The sequence below is a fragment of the Anser cygnoides genome, chromosome 3, assembly GCF_040182565.1.
Source record: "Anser cygnoides isolate HZ-2024a breed goose chromosome 3, Taihu_goose_T2T_genome, whole genome shotgun sequence".
NCBI lineage: Eukaryota > Metazoa > Chordata > Aves > Anseriformes > Anatidae > Anser > Anser cygnoides.
Genome location: NC_089875.1, coordinates 100768659 through 100788447, shown reverse-complemented (window position 1 = coordinate 100788447; position 19789 = coordinate 100768659). Strand labels below are relative to the sequence as shown.

Genomic DNA, 19789 nt, shown 5'->3' with positions numbered 1-19789 from the left:
ATACATCTAAAAATAAAAGATGTTTCAAAATTAGAGCTTGAAATTGGAACAATCAGCAAATATTATATAGGCTTACAATAACTGTTATTGTCTTAAACTTACTATTACCCTAAAATTATTTTTAATGACTCTTGAAGAGGTACAGTGTTTATGTTATGGCAGTGCCAGTATTTAAATTGCTTTGTGTTTCTTGCTTTTTATCAATGTGAGATTTTTACCATGAGCATTTCCAATTATGATGAACGTGTTACCTGATCAGTTTCAAGGAAAACTTTATTTCTTCAACAGGTTGTGAGAAGATATATTTTGGGCTCTGTAGTTGATAGTGAGAAGAATTATGTGGATGCTCTGAAAAGAATTTTGGAGGTACCGCAATGACTTTTGCATTCTATTGCTTGGAAATTCGAAAATTAATCAAATTCTTAAAGAATCTGTAGCGTGACTCACAGGTTCTGCTACAGATGCTTTATGCCAAATGTTCAGAGAGATTTTGTACGTATGTACTGTTATGTAATTTGTTTGTTTTTTCTATGTATACAAGACCCCATTTAAGGCGATTTTAATATATTTATGTATCTTTTTTTTCCACAGCAATATGAGAAGCCCCTGTCAGAAATGGAACCAAAATTACTGAGTGAAAGAAAACTCAAAATGGTCTTTTACCGTATTAAGGAAATTCTTCAGTGCCATTCAATGTTTCAAATAGCACTGGCGAGTCGTGTATCTGAATGGGATTCTGTTGAAATGATTGGCGATGTCTTTGTTGCTTCAGTAAGCAAATGCATCGGAACAGATAATCTATTTTTATTTTAGAATTGTTATTCAGTCTCCATATCTTTCTGTTTAACTTGACCATTTTATTCCCATGTTCTCCAATGCCTGCAGCAACTGTCAGAGTATGTATGTACCACCCTGGTAAGGAAGCTGACACCAACAGGTGTCTTCAGCTAGGTTAGCAGATGAGAAAGCATTGTGGCCAAAATTTTCAGGCCTTGATCAAGCTTTGAGATACTTAAGTAAGCAGTTTCTTTGTCAGATGAGATAGATTCAAAAACTCACCATAATTAAGATGAGATTGAAGCTCAATTTCTCTTAAAAAGCAGGTAGTTTTATGTATGTGGGACTTTGCATATTTATTGGGAATAGAAAAAAAAACAAACGCAGTACTTGATGTCCTGAATTCCTTAGTTTGAACTCAGCCTGGAGCACCCACAAAGAGTATTTGTAAATCCCTTAGTGAACGTTCATCCAGTGAAGAACTGAACTAGCCACTGGCTTGAATTAGAGGAAACAAATAGTTCCAACGGTTGATAGAAAGACGTTATTCCCACAGCAGGTGTGTGGATGGAAAAGGCTGCCTACCTGCTGGTTTGAGTGTTCTGCTTTGTTGCTACCCAACTGCTGGAAACTACCGCCCTTTCATTTCAGCTGAAAGAGAGCAGGGATGTGCAGTTTGGAGTGCTTTGACCCCATTTCAGTAAAAATGAAATATTTACTAAAGATTCTTTCTTTAAACCAGATGTGCCTTGCTTTGACTGAAGCAAGTTGGGGCGTACTTACTAGACGAGCTCTGCAGAGTCTTTACTTAGGAGGCAATGGGCAGTGATCTTGCCCTTCATGTGGCTGTTTGCAGGCCACAAAACCTGCTTTCTTGCTAAACATCAGCTGCAGATGGGGTGTGTAGGCTTTGGGACTTGACTTGTTCATTGAATCTGGAAGATAGGCAGCAGTGCATTACCACCGTGAGGTGGTCATGGGATTCCTCCAGCTGCTTTGAATCTCAGTGGAGGCCTCTTGATTACCCGGAGTCCCCAGGCTTTGCCCTAGGATTGTAGCCAAGGTGAAGCTATTTCTGTAAATCTACATTTTATAATTCATAGCTGCTACATCTCCAGATCTCCAACCTGCGTTTTACAGAAAAGTTACTTTGGGTATCATCAGTATTTCTGTAGGTCCAGCACTAGGCCAAGCAAAAGCCTTTAGCTCCTAACAAAGTGAGTCAGGGCTGTAAATAATACTGTCAGGCATCCTTTGTGCTCATAGTTATGGTCTACCTGTTTATGTTTTTAGTTTTCCAAATCTATGGTATTAGATGCGTACAGTGAATATGTGAACAACTTCAGTACAGCAGTGGGGATCCTTAAGAAAACATGTGCCACCAAACCTGCCTTTCTGGATTTCTTAAAGGTGAGTTCACTCAAGCTTAAAACAGCTGGACATGTGATATGAACGAGACCGTATAAATTACAAGGGGGAAATCAGACTATAATACTGTACATTGTGTGACTTTTTATGGACTTTGATTTTATGGCTTAGGCATATAAAGTCTACAGAGAATTCACTTTCACTCCTTTGAGAATAACTTGATTTTAGATCCTGGGTGTGTTTGGAAGTGTTGTTCAGATCAGTTTATTGGTGTTTGCATCACAGTACTTGGCAAAACATTGGGGTTCTTTCTTATCACGTGAGCTTCAAATAATAGTTCACCATCTGAGTCCTCGTATTGGGGATTTATTTTATTTCTAACCTGTTTATTCTGTTGTGCAGAGTCATATAGCTATACTTCCATTCCACAAGAATTTCCTATTATTTTATATATATATATATATATTTTTTTTTTTTTTTTTTTTTTACAATTTGGGTATAAAATTGTCATTTTTTGTGCAGAATGTTTACTGCCCTGATGAATGTGATAATGTTCATCGTGAGTCTGGCACATGCAGTGGAACTGCTGGGAAGCCTTAGGGGTGATGCCCTACAGAGGGTATGCAAAATCTATTGCAAAGCTTTTAGGCTGTTATACTGCTCAGAGCCTGGAAGCTCAGTTTGTCCCATTTTCCTGAGAGTCTTGGATTGAGTTGTGCCTCTCAGAGCTGTCACTCTGCCAGGTCTGCCACAGTGGTCCATCAAACACTGAGGTTGGGTGCCCTTGGCAAAATAAACAGCGAAGCTCTTAGCTTGCCTAGAGGACTGGGAAGGGGGTGGCGGGGGGAGCTGATTCCTAATCTGTCTTCAGATCTTAAAATTAATTCAAAGCATTTTGGAAGTATGGCAGCAGCAGTACACAGGATAAAATTCTGGAAGCCTTAGGCACCACCAAGATGAAGCTCTGTAAGGTTACTTCTCACACAGGTAAAAGCCCATTGTTCCAGCAGTGGCATTGTTTGCACTCTTGTCAATCCTTGTCAGTACCAACTCTGGTGCTTCTCCCAGGTAGGGAGTCACAGTTGACCTCTTAGGACAGAGTAAATTTATGTACCTTTTTTTTTTTTTCTTTTGTCCAACTGCAACTAACAGACTTCGTGCAAGAATTTTCTCTACCAGTGGTTGGGCAAAAAAGTGTTTGTGGAAATGTAAGCACTACACAAGTTTTATATTGTTTGCTTGGTTTTTAATATGGAGTGTTTCTCCTATACTTCTTTTTTTGAATCTTCTGTGATTCTGATCAAAATATTCAAAAAGTTGAAATATCTTAGACAAACGGGGCTTCTGCATGTGCAAATGAAATTTGTCTGTTCTTATCCCCCCACTCCTGAAAACCAAAGTAATGGATTCTGATATTTTTCTTTCCAAGCATAAATCAATGATCTTTTCCCTAGTTTCTTCTAACAAAGAAAATGGAAGTCTCTTTTTGTTTCCACAATACTGAGACAACAATGTTTTCTTCAGATTTCCTCTTAAAAACACATTGGTTTTTACACATTTATGGTCTCTTAGGCCCAAGATACAGATCAGCAATAGTAAATTGCAGAGTATAAATTGACAAATCACTTGGATTTACAGATTTAAGAACTGGAACAACTATGTTCATCGTGTTGTACTTGAAGTTAAGCAGGCGTTTCATTGCACTGCTTATGTAAACAAAAACATGAATGTGGTTTATCACCGTATACATAGGTACCACGTTGCTGGTGAGGCTTCATCGCAGCTGCAGCTATTTAAGGAGGACATTTCAGTTTGGTGATGTACCATCATCTTAATAGTGATTCTAAAAAAATTTACTACTTCTGAATGAAAAGAAGGAATCTTTGCGGTACCGCTGTTATAATGAATGTAAACAATACAGAATATTCACAAGAGATCTTTTCATTCTGTAACTGATGGAAATACACTTATGGGAGTAAACTGTGTGACTTTCTTGCATTGCAGCAGTGCCAGGAGTCAAGCCCCGATCGGATTACGCTGTATGGTTTAATGATGAAACCTATCCAGCGCTTTCCACAGTTCATTCTGCTATTGCAGGTAAAGAATATTTACCAAACGGATTCACCCAATAAGTGTTCTTGCTGCATTCTCACGTGGCTTGTTTGTGGGATTGCTGGGTAGCTGTCTTCTGCTGGAAGACTATGCTGCAGTGGCAGCGACCACTGGATCCAGGGAAAATATCAATGAAAAAAAAATGCAGTGCATTATTACATACTGATCTCTGATTGCATGGGCAGGCAATTCACCGTAATTCACAGTTCCCCTGTGTAGACCTGCTCCAGACCAATTTTCAGTGTTTAGAACTCCTTCCAGACCACGTCAAGTCTATCCCAGAGAGCGCTAGAAGTTAGCTGTGTTTTGCAGGTGTGACACAGGACAGGTTTCAGGATTAACGTCCAGGAATTAATGCAGGATAAGGTTTGGAGTTTTTTTGTTTTGTTTTTTTTTTGTGGTGGGAGCTTGTAGGTAGGTAGCTGTGGCAAGAGCTTTTGAGACAGCACAAGAGATGGAGTTTGCAGGAAGATGTGGCAGGAAGCCATAGTGAATACGTGGTGGTTTTTAAGTGCTGTGGGGAAGGAGCAAAAATTTCATTCAAATTGTTCCAATGTGTGCCTACAAAAGGGAAGGGTTTTTTTAGCAGCTGTTGTAACCTCCGTAGAGTAAGTATGATCTCTTACTTCAGTATGATCTTGCTGTCAGTGTATTAGTGAGGAATAATAACAGTAATAAAGATAATTGAAAATTATTATAATAGTAAGTATAAGAGAAGTTTAAGTTTAAATGATTGTTTAGACACCTACATATTGTAATATTGCTTTTCAAATCATTTTCTATTGTGTGCAACTTCCGCTAATCTTTTTCTGTTACATTTGGAGGTTTTACATTTATTTTCATGTTTCTTTTCTGTACTTTCTTCCTATAAACTGTATGTGACCCCATTCAATATCTTTTCTTTTTAATAACTATTAAGATATTCAGGAAAATAAGTGATGCAGTCTGAATATTCATTAGATGTTCATTGGTCTTATTCCTTAGTAGTATTCAGGTAAGGAATGTAGCAGTAACTTCTGCACACAAGTCCACAGCACATCCTGTAGTCTTCTGAACTTGAGTTTGGAGTTAATTCTGACTTTTGTTTTCATTTATCATTTCCCTACAGGATATGTTGAAGAACACTAATAAGGGACATCCTGACAGATTACCTCTGCAGATGGCTCTTACAGAACTTGAAACACTGGCAGAGAAGTTAAATGAAAGGAAAAGGGATGCAGATCAACGCTGTGAAATAAAACAAATAGCAAAAGCAATGAACGAACGTTATCTGAATAAGGTTAGGAAGTAGAAATGTGTGATGGAAGAGTTGGTATATTATCAGTTTCCAGGTCTTGAACAATATTGAGAATGGACTCTGAAGAGACACCTGTGGGTTTTTCTGTAGTGCTTGACACCATGGGGTTGTTCTAGTGGTAGGTGTGAGATGTGAGTTACCTTCAAGACAGAATGGGTTCACTGGTTTAAACCACTGTGTGCTGGGGTGGGTAAAATGCTGAAATAGCAGTGGCAGTGCTGGTATTTTGTGGCAGTGTAGAAAATAATATTTTTTTTTTTCTGTAGCAAGTTTACATGCAGATCTTCTGCATGAGAAAATGCAACTCTGAGTTTACCCTAGAACCAAGGAATTAGTCCTATGTAAAGGAAGGAACCAGTTTCTTACACAGCAGTGCTTCCAACTGCAGAGTGGTTGGGAGTGTGCTATTGGATGTGTCCAATATCTTTCTTGTTTTGAAGAACACCCCAGTCTGTTTCATTCATATATTTAGATCATATAATAGAAACATTTTTGAAGAACTGCAGAAAACATTCAGTGAGGGGGAAGTAACAATTTTCTTTGTTTGAGTTTGTTAGTAACTATCTGTACTGTAGATATATGTATGCTTATTTGCATCATAAATGCCTCTGTTTTTCCCAATGCTTCAATTATTGCTTTCATGAAGTTATAGATGATTGTACTTATCCTGGCATGGAGTAATGGCGGCATGCTAAGGGAGTGCAAGGAGTGCTTTTGTTTGTGATTCATAAAAACCCTGGTAGTTTTAAGGACAGAAAGTAGTCAACCAGACTTCTACTTCTACTAAGCTATTTATGAAAAAAGGAATACTGAATTTATTGTCATCCTGGCATAATATTTCCATTCTAAGTGCATTAAAGAATGGGCTCAGGTAATTTACTTTCTTTTCTAGTTCTTGTACTCCTGCTTTTTGAATTAGCTACTAATGATTATCTACAAGTGACTCAAGGAGTTAAAGACACAGAATGTGCCTTTTAGGAGGTGGTCCAGATTTCCTTTTATCAGTTGATAGCAACTGTAAAGGCTTACGTTCTGTACCAGGAGATTTGAGATCTAGCTGCATAGTCACTTCATATCATTTAGCGCCTTGTACAACTCGTGACTTAATATTTGCTTATACAGATTGAGACAATGCCATTATACAATGCCAGGCAGGGTGAAACAGGTGGTGAAGGAAATTGATAGACAGGAAATGGGTGCATTGTGGACCATTTTTTCTCTGCCACTATGGAGATGTATTTGACCTGTAAGGAATTGGTTCATGCTTGCACGCAAGGCTGAGCCTCAGCACTTGAAGGAAAATTGCAGGAATAGTTTACATGTCCTGCACCTTTTGTACGTGTCATGTTCTTGGCAGTCTGTGGAAATATGCCAGCTGCACTCCTTTGCTGGTTTTGTAAGCCAATGTAGACAGAGAAGCTAAAAGCATTCTTCCACCCACTCTGACTTGCCCCTTTGGGACGACTGGAACCAGGTGTAACATTTAAATGGACTATGAAAGAAGAGGTGAAGGAAGGAAGTAATGGAAACTGTGGAAGCTATGACTTTTTTTTTTTTTTCGTTAGAGGACCTTTATCAGTATGGAAGACTTTCAGAGCAATTACATGTTCCATATGAAGAATGCAAACCCCTGCAGGACATATCCTGGGGTTATATGTTACTGCTGCAGGAAATGAAAAGCAAATCAGTAAAGACACTTAATTCATTTGGCAAATTCACTTGTGAGCATTTGTAGTCACACAGCAATATTGCATTTTTGTTGTTGTTGTTCTGGATGTTAGATGTACAATATATAATAGATGGTGTTGATTGTTTTTAAACTCCAGCTACTTAGCAGTGGAAACAGATACCTTGTACGGACCGATGATATGGTTGAAACAGTTTACAATGACAAAGGAGAAATTATCAAAACCAAAGAACGGCGACTTTTCATGTTAAATGATGTGCTGATGTGTGCAACAGTAAATATACGGTAAGACTTGATTAATATTTTTTAAATTATCATTCAAGTTTAAGCTGGAAAAAATGACAGTGAAAAGAGTTTTTTTATTGTTGTTTTGCTTTTACTGTGTCTAATGATCTCTATCAGTTGCCATAATGAATGGACAGCTGGCTTTTATACACTCTTCTAAATTGCCTGCTGATATTTTGAAGTTCCAGAATAAATTTGTGTGTGAGCATATACACGTGTGTGTGCATATATATATATATATATATCGGTTGGAAATTGCAGTTAGAAATGTGCTCTGCTGTAGAATTATCAGTGTGCATTAGGGCGGAGTGGAGTACAGATATACCACTGTAGGATTTTTTTCTCTTCTTCCTTAAATTCGTGCTGTCACACCTCTGTAACTTGACATGATTTGGAAGTTAAAACAAAACCAAAGCTAATGCATGTAGCTAGAAAAAAAAAAAAAAAGGAACTCACTAATAATGAAATTCCAGCTGAGGAAGGGTTTTTATCTCTGAGACCAAATGTTGAAGGATTAAATTTGAGGTGCTTTGAAGAAAGCATTTATTTTAACATGCCTTCTGTTTTAGTTGGCTGTAGCTATTACTGTTACTATAGCACTGTGTATGCCAAGGTCACACTCACGTTCCAATGTTGCTTGTATCATGAACTGCTTTGTGTGTTGGTACATTCTGACGGAGAAAACGTAGACTGTTAAAATCTTCCAAGAGCAGCTTTTCTTAAGTGTAATATGAGTTGATATCTTAGTTTGTTGGTGAAGTCTGAATGCAGTACATGTTTCTGCAGTAGTGTGAATGCTTGGTCTCACGTTAGTGAGCAAGAAGTACATTTTCTGAAGAGCAGTTATTATACGGCAAAAGCTTATATTCAGTTATCCCAGGAATCGCAATTCTTTTCCTTTACAATTTATTCAGTTCCTTAGTAGCTTTTGACCACTTATTTTATCTTTTTCCATGACATCATTGTCTTGGATTTTTTGTAGTTGGCCCTGAAGTGGCAATGTGCACTCTGTTTTCATTTTCCATGTGAAAAGTTCATGATTTTGCCAAGTCTCTGGGTTCCTTGTTAAGTCAACAGCTCCAGTTATCACTAATAGCACTGTTGTTCTTGACATTAACTGTTTCTTCAGTGCAGAAGAAATTACCTTTGTCATGCAAAATATAGTTAGGGACTGAAGGAAATATTATGCTAAATTTCATAGATCACACCAGTATCCAGTCCAGAATTTTGGGTCCAAATGAACTGTATTTGTTTTTGTTTTAGCTGTGTAGAAGTTAGGCATCTAATCTAAGCTAGGCTTCTGTTACAGGGGTGGTTTTCAAACTCAGCTTTGTGCACGTCTACCTATTGACCCCTGGAGGTGTAAACTTCAGAGAATTTCCATGTACAGGTAGCAGAACAGCACGTGTCAGCTCAGTTTTCCTAACCACCTTTTGTCAGTCTTTACCGAAATAGTCAGACATCCCAAGAGCCTGGGAGCCATTGGTTCCAGAACAATATTCTGTAGCTGGCAAAAGACACATTTCTGCAAGTCCATGACCCTCAGAAGGTCCTTCTTCACATGTAGCCTAGATGACCGGCTCAAACTGGAGACCTAACTTTTAAGTAGCAGGAGTTGGACAGGGTGGATGCTATCCCTAGCAACTGAACAGCTGTGTGTTTTCTTTCTTTTTAACTAGATCTAGAGTTCATAAATATTTCCTTAAGTTGTGGTACTTTTGTTTGTTTTTTTTTTTTCTGTTCATTCTTGTCTCTCCTTTGAAACAGAAGTATGACTGTGTGGTGAATAATTAGCTGACTAGCTGAACGTTGGTGTCCAGATACTGTTCTCACTAAACACTCCGGGCTGATTTCTCCAAAGCTTTTATTTTGCTTACTTCAGCCGTGCTTTCTGTGAAGGAAACATTCCTGTTTCCTTTAATATCTCTTTTGTGCTTGATAGTAGATGTTTGTTACATATGCTTGAATGTGTGAATAACAGAATGAAAGAAACAAAGGAAAAGGAGCCAGTGAATACCATTTCTATTTCAAGTAAGCTTCCTCAGCATGCTGTTTCCTCTGAAACGCCTGTTGTGATATACACTTCCGTGAGCAGCAGCTCACATGTAGATTCCTCTTAGAAACCACAGCAATTGCAAGAGGTCTGCCGTAAAGAACATCCTGGGCTTTGGACTTTGCAGAAATGTTGGCTTGTCAGCATTTGAGAGGTTGCATTGACCTTCCTCCTCCTGGTAGTCATTTGAAGTTCCCGTCATCCAGGCTTTCCTGAATGTAGCAGTTACTGCTTTTTAGCACTGTTTCAAGTACTGTCCTAAAAGATGGTACAAGCAAAAAGAATTTGGAAAAAGTGGAGCCATAGTATCATCTTAAGGACTTCTATTAGGATGTCAAGATGCACATTGATTTTAAAAGATCATAGAATCATAGAATGGCTCAGGTTGGAAGGGACCTCAAAGATCATCTAGTTCCAACCCCCCTGCCATGGGCAGGGACACCACCCACTAGATCAGGTTGCCCAGGGCCTCATCCAACCTGGCCTTGAAGGCCTCCAGGGATGGGGCATCCACAACCTCTCTGGGCAACCTATTCCAGTGAACCACCCTCTGAGTGAAGAATTTCCTCCTAACCTCTAATGTAAATTTCCCCTCTTTCAGTTTAAAACCATTCCCCCTTGTTTTGTCATCTGATTAAGCAAAGAGTTGCTCTCCATCTTTTTTATAAGTCCCCTTTAAGTACTGAAAAGCTGCAATGATAGAAATATAGGGTATGTTGTGGGGCAGTCCTATGCTGTCTGTAAACAGGATTATCTGCACCTGCATAGCTATCTTTGTACTCACAGCAAAGGTCAGTCACAAAAGTCATCCTGATGGATGTATTTCTTTAAAGTTTTGCACAATACTCAGTCTGCTAAGCAGCAGATTTTCTGAATTAATAAATAGAATGCCATAAAACATGGTGACATGTCACAGCAATAATTTGTGTGTGCGTATCTTCCAGCTCATCCTATGAAGGCAGTGGCGCTGTGACAACTGGCCAGAGGTATTTATTAAAATGGAGTGTACCACTGGGACAAGTGGAAGTCATAGAGTATGGCAGCAGTGAGGGCCAAGGAGAGAACTGCAGGTTTCCACCCCAGCACTCTGCTGAAAATGTCATCATTAATTCTAAGCCAAGTAAGTGACAGCTGTTACACATTTACAGATTTCATTTTTTTGTTAAAATACATATGTCAATTGCAGCGGGCTACAGAATACAAAGCATTTGGTGCATGAAGAATTCTGTAACATGGACAGAAATATAACCTCTTCCTTTGGAAACTGAGAATCCATCAAGTGATAAGACAATCTCTTGCATTGCAACATGAATTACTTGTGTTTGTCCTATTTCAGAGTTTTATGCATGAATGCATAAACAATTCTAGAGGTTTAAAGCATGAATACGTAGGGACATGCAGAAAATTTTTCTTGGTGTGGTATGGCAGTTATCCAGTGGTAGCTGGTTGTACAAATGTTCTTATCCCATAGTTAAAGTGAGGAATTTTTCTTCAGTAAAAAGATGACAAGCCACCATGTTGCTGTGGCATAAGAGTCTGGCCACGAGTGGTTACTGAAGGACAGAAGTTAACTTCTCTGACGTCTATAGTATCCTGCCCTTCAAGCACAGTAGCAAGTTCTTCAAGGAAGAAAAAGCAAGCACTGTAATATTAATTTTGATGAATGTTTTTGAAAAATATGTCAATGGGTAACTAAGTGGCTGAGAGAGCCCCGACCTCTCTCCAAAAATGACCTAAGGCTCTGAAATTTGCAGGTCCTTTCTGTGCTTATTAATCCCTCCTACAAGCTTGCCAACTGCCCTCAAGAGATGTATAAATTTCAAGAGTTTACTCAGTAGCTAGCCTTTTATATAGAATGAACTATATTTATATATTTTTTTCTAAATACTGTATTTGTAAGCATATTTAATATATCTAGACTGTGAACCATGTTAATGGATTGTAATTTAGATTGGTTTCAGTGCTAGCTCTGGGCATTATTTCACACTACGTTTATTTAATATTGCTCTCTTGGCCTCATGAATTTTTCCATAGTTGTTCTGTAAGGAGACATAAATACTGTGCTTTAGAACTGAGGTGTGGCTGCAGCATTTAATACCCCCCTTATTCTCAATGAGAGTGTCAGGCCTTTTTGCTCCTCCCTTTGTAAATAGCATAAGAACATTTTTATAGGTATTTATGACTCTTTTTCAAGGACAACCTCATTCTTTAAACTCCTTTAAAACGTTAATGGTCTATTTAGGCAACGAGATTAGAGCTCTTAAACTATAGATTAACAGGTGCTGTATACATGACCCCAAGAGGAGTGAGTACAAGGGAGCGTATAACTTAGAATTGGGGCTCCCCTCATAAGAATATGTAGGTGGAACAGCTTATTGAATATTACTAGCGCAACTTTATGCAGCAACTTCATAATTGATTATATCAAGTCCTTGCCTGTCAACAAGATCACATAGGGAAGTGGAGGATGAAGGGAGAAAGAAAAAACCCTTACTCAAACTATCCTGTAGAACCTACTTGAATTTCTTGGTTTTGAGGTTTGTTTCATGATGTGTGGTAACATCATAAAAAAATAGGACTTTATACATCATTTGTAGTCTCATACTTTAAATTAAATGGTACTCAATAGATAAAAGGCAAGGTGAATTTACTGTTAGCTTACTAAGCTGTGATCACTGCATTAATTCAGTCTTCTAATAAAAAGGATTGAAAGGTAATAATTAAAAAGTTTATGAAGGATACCGGTTATATAAATGAATAAATCTTCTCTCAGCTTTAATCAAGCATTTCTCTGAAATGATCCAACTAAATCAATTATAATCAGTCATGAAAGAGATGAGCTTAGCTTTGCTATTTGCATGTAGTGCTGTGTCAGCACTAGCTGTTACTCTGAATGCAGACTTGTCCGAAATGACCTGTATAGACAAGTTCGAAGAGATGCTTAATTGTGTTAGTTTTTCTGTAGAGGTGCTCTCTTAGTTCCAGTTTTCTTGGCTTCAGAAGATTAAAGAAGCTCAGAAAATATACTTCTTGCAGAGAGAAGGGATTGGTAAGACTGTAGTGGTTCACTGTTGCTTATTTGTACCTACCAAGATACCATATTTTATATTTGATGATGATGCATCGTCATTGTAGTCTTGTATTATAGCTTATCATTTTGGTCTTGCATAGTCAGTGAAATTTTTTGGGTGTTTAACACAAATGGCAAAGCATTACTGGCAAAATATTCAATCATTGCTTGCCTGAAAATACATCACTTTGTAGTCATTATAAAGTTATGTTATGTTTCCCTCTGGTTTTGAAGTATACCAAGGAACTGCTGTGGCTTCATAGAACGTGATTTTAATCTGTCCAAGAGCAAGACAACCTAAACATCTAATGATCAAGAGCAATTTGGGATGCTACAGGCAAAATCCTGGCCTCCATGAAGTAGAACCATGTGTAGGTCTGTGTTTTCACCTCACGTTTCTCTCTGTGGAAACTGGAGAAGTGCAGAATAATGATGATTCTGTGTAAAAGCAATAGGGGGTCACCTCTTCCATTTCTGGAGAACTGAGAAAAGAAAGTTTGTGTCTGCATCTCCTAGTGTAATATTTAACACTAGGTTAAATATTTCTCCCATTGAGACTCTTTACTCATATTACTGCTGTGATCAACAAGAATTCTGTATAGCTTCTGGTTGTGTCCTTGTAAGGATTACTAGTTATTATTTTTTTCTTATCATGGCACTTTTTTTCCCACCAGAATCCTTGGATTCTATGACAGATGACAACTGTCATAAGCGTAGTATCTCACTAGTATTGGCTAAATGCAATTGGCACCCTAAGCTTTCTACCATGCTGCAAGAAAAAATATTTTAAAGATGCAAACTTTACTTTGGGTGCTGCAGAGAAAGTAATAGCTGAATTTGAATTAATCCTGGATAGGTTGTAATTTGCAACTGCTGAAAGGTTGAAAGGTTTTGTTAGTACCTATAAATCAAGGGCGTGCTTTAGTACTGTTCTAAGTAGAAAAACAAAGGTTGTGGGAACATTGTTTTCAGTTAGCAAAATCATAAATTTGCAGTTTTCTACTCAGTTCTGCTTTGTGTACCAGTTGTTCCTCTCTGAATTTTAGAGGAGAATCCATTTAGGGGCTGTTCAGTTAAACATTTTTTTTTCCAAAGCTTTCTTGTCTCTTGCCAAGAGATACTGTGTGGCCTGAGGGTGTGTGTGGGGAAAGCAGAAAAAAATTCTGAGCTTGTTCTGCTGTGATCCTTCTGTCTTTGATGTGCTTTTGCCTTATTCCTGTTATTCTCCCCTAGCACCATAAGTAGATTATGAAATCTTTTAATTATGAACATGGAGAAAGATTGAAGTCTCAGCTGTTTGGCAGATTCCTTATATTCCTACAGTACTTGATATTGTTTTGTCATGGAGTACAATTATAACTTGTGTTTGCTTCCTGTAACAGTATTTAAAGCACAAAACATTTCATATTCTCAGTTTTCAGGAAAAACAATCAAAAAAAAAGCCCCATCATGTTTATGGGATCTCATTTCTTTGGCATAATCAGGCAGAGTCTTGTTCCCTGTATTGGAGTTAGTCTTTGAAAGTCTGTGAGTGTAAGCCTCTGGCACCCTGACCAGATGGTTCCTGGAGAAATAGCTACCTTAACTTTGTGTGACAAAGAGGTCTGATGTGTTGATTCTCTTCAGTGGAACCATTTGCAGCAGGATGCAAGACGAAGTTCTTCCCAAGTAAATCCACATACTGTTTGTGGTAGGCTGTTGCGATTCTCCTCTACTTCCCAATCCTTTTAATGGCGTTGGTTCATGCGAAGAAGCATAGACACATTTACAGTGTTGAAAAATTGAATTAATTTGGAAAAAAAAGAATGTTGTTATCATGAACAGGAAGTTTTGATTCACTTGTGCTGGAAGAATTGTGTTTCATAACAGATTTCAGTAATTGGTATTTGAAGTATGTTTTAGGTGGTTATGAGAGCATTTGATTTCTTTTTATGGTAAGATATGGAAGATGCTATAATGCTAGGTGAGGTTGTGGAGTGCAAGAAACAAGAACTGTGATTCAGGACCCAAAAGGAACTTGGCAAAGGGATCGTGTAATGTGAGGAGAACCCTAGGTAATAAATGGTTGAAAAGCTCAGAAGAAGAGACACTTACCTTAATTACACGTCTTCAATACTTAACGTCAATTAGTGAATTCCATTCTTCCATACAGTTCTGTTGATACACGCATTGACTTCACCTCCTCTATCTGCACTACTGATAGTGACAGATTCAACGTTCACATCTGGACTACTAGTTTGATTTGGTTTGGTTTCCCTTTCTTTTTCTGCTTGCTTTTGTCCAAGACAGGTATGTGCTTATTATGGTCCTGAGGGAATGAACATCAAGTTTAAGAGCTCCTGAATGTTAATATTTGCTCTGTCTGTTTGTGGGTGAGTCTTACTGTTCTGTGCGTTGGTTTCCTCACCTATAAAATGATCTGTAGTCTGGGTGGGAGGCCTAAGCACTCAAAGTATCTCAGGCATGTAATGCATCTTGTGCAAATCTAATGGAGACCACAGTTCACTTAAAACCAACCACAGGTAAATCAGTATCTTGGATAATTGTATTATCTCATAGAAGAATGGAAAAAGTAATCCAAGGCTATTCAAGTACCAGGTATTGCTAACCTGAATTTCTGTCTTTTTTTTAAATGTTCTAAGCATCTAAAGCAAGCAATAGATTTGTTCTGCCATCTTTTTTCACCGTTACATGCTGCTTTGTCCTGAATGATCCTTAGTAGTTGAAAGGATTTATATGTTGGCTATTTCCTTGTTTTCGTGTTTATTAGATTTTTTTTTTCTGTTGGCTTTTGATGAAGTTTACTGCAGTGTTGTATCCTAATGAATGATATTCATTCAATCAAAAAGGAAAAGCCAACTGAATTCATAGAAAGAGGGTGGCAGGTAAGTTAAATACTACTTATATTCTTGTGATGAAAAAGAGGGTGGGTGAAAGAGCAGTGAACACAGCTTGTTTTTTAATCCAGTTCTAAATATGTCTCCAAAAGTTATAAAAATATGGTCAAAGGCAAAATTTTAACTTCTCATTAAAATGTAATGTATTCCACTCTAGAAGAATGAGAAGTTGACCTTCACTTGCAAATCACCCTTCTGTAAATAGAATCACTGAAAAAATATATTTCACAGTTCTTTAAAGGGGTATATAGGAACGATAGGTAAATATACTCTCCAGAGTTTGTTTCTTAGACCCCGGCATGTATTTTTATGAGTTTGCAGTTTCTGCAGACTGTTGACAGGTGGTGAAATGTGGGTTCTGTGCTGAGATGAATTTCTGTTTGGTGCTGCAGTGACAGCGACCACCCTGAGTTGTCTGTTTACTGATGCTCAGGGCAGCTCAAGAACAAACAGCGTGAGCAGTAAAAGTTTTACACAGTGTTTTATTTAAGAAGACTGCATTGTAAAGTCTCAGAAGCAAAGAGAGAGGCCTAAACGTACTGCTATCACTGAGTGAGAAGCCTGTGCCTGTCAGCAGCATCTTAGCTTTCTGCTGCTAGTCATGTTCATTAGGAGTGATATACAGCATAGGCTATTACTTAAGCAAAGAACCATTTAATTTTAACCATATGGCTAAAAGCTGAAAGAGAAAATGAGCAAGACCCATCTGTACAATATATATCATGCAGTGATGAGTGTGGGAGATAACAGTAAAAAGAAAGAAATGATTTAGCACGTTTGAGTTTATGGCATAGTTTTAATTTTTTGTTTGTTTCACAGGTTTTCAGTTCATAGCAAAAATCAAACCTCATCTTTGCTAAATTGTGTTTTTTTTCTGCTTTCCTGATCAGTCTCGGGATAAATTTGTACTCCATTTCTGCTTGCTTATGGTCTTGATCTCTGTTGTTTTTGTTTGTTGTCAAGTGTAACACAACACTGAAGTGCAGACGTGATTCTTCTGCGTTTCCTTCTGCTTTATGCAGTCAATTCATGTAGGTCTCCGAGTGTTACCAGGGAAACAGGTAGGGGTGCTTGATGGGCTACAGTGTGTGAGCACTTGTGTTTCTGTCAGTGTCTTCTTATTCAATGGAAGAACAGTTTTTCTCAAAAACAGAAATAATGCTGCTGTAAAAGCCATTGCCAACGAAACTGACTTTTGCTGCTTTGTTTAATGAGAAATATGGAGTTAGGGGAGGAAAATAGTAGGAAGGAAATAAAGCTGCTTTGTCATCACTTTCAGGCTGAACAATTGTAATACATCATTTAATACTCAGTCTTGCTTACTCTGGACATTGCATCAACTCTAGTGTTGGTGATAAGGTTTTAAAATGATGGTAATGGCATGAATTGCTAGGTGACCTAACTTTCATCTCTGGGATGTATGTATGGACTAACAATGTAAATCTTTGTTTCAAAACTAATGAAAATAATCTGTATACTAAAGTAACATGTTCATAAATGTAAACTATTGTTAATATATGTGAACAAAAGACCAGAGATTTTAAACAAATCTCACTCCAAACGCAGCCTGTTCAGCCAAGCAAACCTAGAGACATTACATAGTTCACTGGTTAAGCAGATATGTGTTTTCAACTGTGGATTATGCATAGATTAAATTAGGTGTTATATTTTTATCTCACCCACTTAAGAAGAGACTTTTTCCTTTGCTTTTCATATGCTTTTTAGTGGTTGTAGGGCTTTGACATTCAGCTCGCAGAAACCTTTTCCTGGCTTGGCAGAGGTCTTATTCACATCTTGACACAGAGTAGTAAAATGAGTAGAAACTGAGCAAATGAGTATGAAAAAGGGAGGTTGAGCTCCCTCACAGTACAATTTCCACGAGTTATAGATATTCTAGTCTGAAATTCAGTGGAAACCACTGGCAGCTTGGCTAGCGTACGGTTCCTTGCAGACCTATCTCAAGATCGTTCGTCGTTGCAGTACTATAATCATGGAAGTACATTCAGACATGCGCTTTCACTGCTTGTTCATGTCATTGTTTATCTTCTCACATCTAGTTGTGGTAGTTTCACCCTGATGGTCAGCTGAGCTTCACCGCACTGCTCTCTCACTCTTTCTAAAACAAAGGAGGGAAGAAAATACAATGAAAATGGCTCAGGGGTTGAGACAAGGGCAGGGAGATTGCTCGACAATTACTGTCACGGACAAAACAGACTCAGCACCGGGAGATTAATGTAATTTATTGCCTATTGATAGCAGACTAGAACAGTGACAAACCAAATATCAAACCAAAACCACATTCCCCCTATCTACCCTCTTCTACCTCTTCCCTGTGAGCAGCGCAGAGGAACAGCAATGGGGGCTGCAGTCAGTCCCTAATGTTTTGTCTCCTCCACTCCTTCACGGTCACTCTCTGCCCCTGCTCCTCGTGGGGTCCCTCCCACAGGATGCCGTCCTTCCTGATCTGAGCCTGCAGGGGCTGCCCACAGGCAGCAGCTCTTCAAGAACTGCTCCCACACGGCTCCGTACCACGGGGTCCATCCCCCAGGAGCAAACTGCTCCAGCACGGGTCCCCCACGGGCGGCAGCTCCCCCCAGACCCCCTGCTCCTGCGTGGGCTCCTCTCCACGGGCTGCAGCTCCGGCCCGGGGCCTGCTCCTGCGGGGGCTCTCCATGGGCCGCAGCCTCCTCCAGGCCACATCCACCTGCTCCACCGGGGGCTCCTCCACGGGCTGCAGCGTGGAGATCTGCTCCATGTGGGACCCATGGGCTGCAGGGGGACAGCCTGCTCCACCAGGGGCCTCTCCACAGGCTGCAGGGGAACTGCTGCTGCGTGCCTGGAGCACCTCCTGCCCTCCTGCTGCACTGACCTTGGGGGCTGCAGGGCTGCTTCTCTGCCATTTTTCACTCCTCTCCCAGCTGCAGTTGCACAGCAGTTTTTTCCCCCCCTTTCTTCAGTGTGCTCTCCCAGAGGCCCACCCAGCGTCGCTCCCTGGCTCAGCTCTGGCCAGCAGCAGGTCCCTTTTGGAGCTGGCTGGAGCTGGCTCTGATCTGACCTGGGGCAGCTGCTGGGCTCTGCTCACAGAGGCCACCCCTGCAGCACCCATGCTTCCAAAGCTCTGGCAAGTAAGCCCAATACACCAGTTCCTCGCATATCCTTTATACCCATACAGTCACACTCCAGAGGCTCCATGCAGCTTCCCTCTCTTCTTATGAGGTGGAGGCTTCCAGGTTCCTTCTGCCCTCCCTTTGGACCCTGCAGGAGGAAAGGGTGAGGAAAGCTGTTAACACCTCTTTGCTTTCATTCTGCAGTCTCTTTGCTTGCAGGGTTTTCTTTCCTCATGGATACAGAGGCAGAAACTTGAGGAGCTCTGACCTGTACCTGCAGTCAGTAGGTGGCCCAGGAAGGCACTTTGCAGCCGTCTCCCGCTGTGCTGCAGAGGAACTGGGCTGCGGGCTGAATGTCATCTGTCAGTCATCCTGTTTCCCTCCCTCCTCTTCCCTACTGGCATAGCTGTTCCTGTCACTAGGAAAAATATTTATGGTGTTTTACCTCTAAAATTCCCTGCACTGTCAAGATTAGCTGAAGTTTAATGTAATCCCTAAACCATGCTCACAGTGTGTGAGCTACTTCTCACCCTCTTAAAAAGCTTTGCTTGTTGTTCTTGCATAATTTTACTCATGAATGGTATAGCACTATAAATTGCTTGCATTTAATACCTTGCACAGTGTTTGCAGTTGCAAGCTGTTGATTTTATCTGCACGTTACTCAAGCTGTGTGAATAAGCACTTTTGTGGTTGGACAATAATTTTTGTGTGACCTAGTTCTTTGGTGTTCAGATCTGATAGATTGAGCGTGTATTGAGGCAGGTCTCAACACTCATGCAGTTACCACTTAAGAGCTGACAGGGATGCAAAGCATGTTAAAAATACTTGTCAGAATGAAGACTTGGGAGATTTGTTTTCCAGTTCTGTTTTATGTGTACTGGGTGGCTTTGGGGACTTGGTTCTTTATTCAGTGAGAATAAATACGTTAAAGAATTTTAGAAACTCAGATTATCATATTCAGTAATTTACCTCTGAGAAATTACCTGTAGGTGCTTACATGATTAAAGTGCAGTTAAGATTTCTTCCTTTGCAGAGGTTAGCTTGAATAATGTCTCCTTGTGTTTATGATAATGCTCTTCACGTTGGATGATGATGATGGTCTGTCCTGACAGCACTGGTAATTAGGTTTGCTTACC

The 19789-nt window shown here is 39.4% G+C and overlaps 1 protein-coding gene across 8 annotated transcripts in view; it reads left to right on the top strand.

The window, feature by feature from the left end:
* Positions 1 to 19789, top strand: part of ARHGEF10 (Rho guanine nucleotide exchange factor 10) — a 121108-nt gene that overhangs the window by 49644 nt on the left and 51675 nt on the right. For 7 of the 8 annotated variants that reach the window (XM_066994813.1, XM_048051736.2, XM_048051735.2 and 4 more), the window contains 7 exons: positions 289 to 366; positions 592 to 771; positions 2071 to 2187; positions 4150 to 4242; positions 5366 to 5536; positions 7381 to 7526; positions 10524 to 10699. In XM_066994813.1, coding sequence (XP_066850914.1) covers positions 289 to 366; positions 592 to 771; positions 2071 to 2187; positions 4150 to 4242; positions 5366 to 5536; positions 7381 to 7526; positions 10524 to 10699 — 961 coding nt within the window. The remainder of the gene's footprint in view (positions 1 to 288; positions 367 to 591; positions 772 to 2070; positions 2188 to 4149; positions 4243 to 5365; positions 5537 to 7380; positions 7527 to 10523; positions 10700 to 19789) is intronic. The other variant, XM_066994812.1, reaches the window with a different exon arrangement.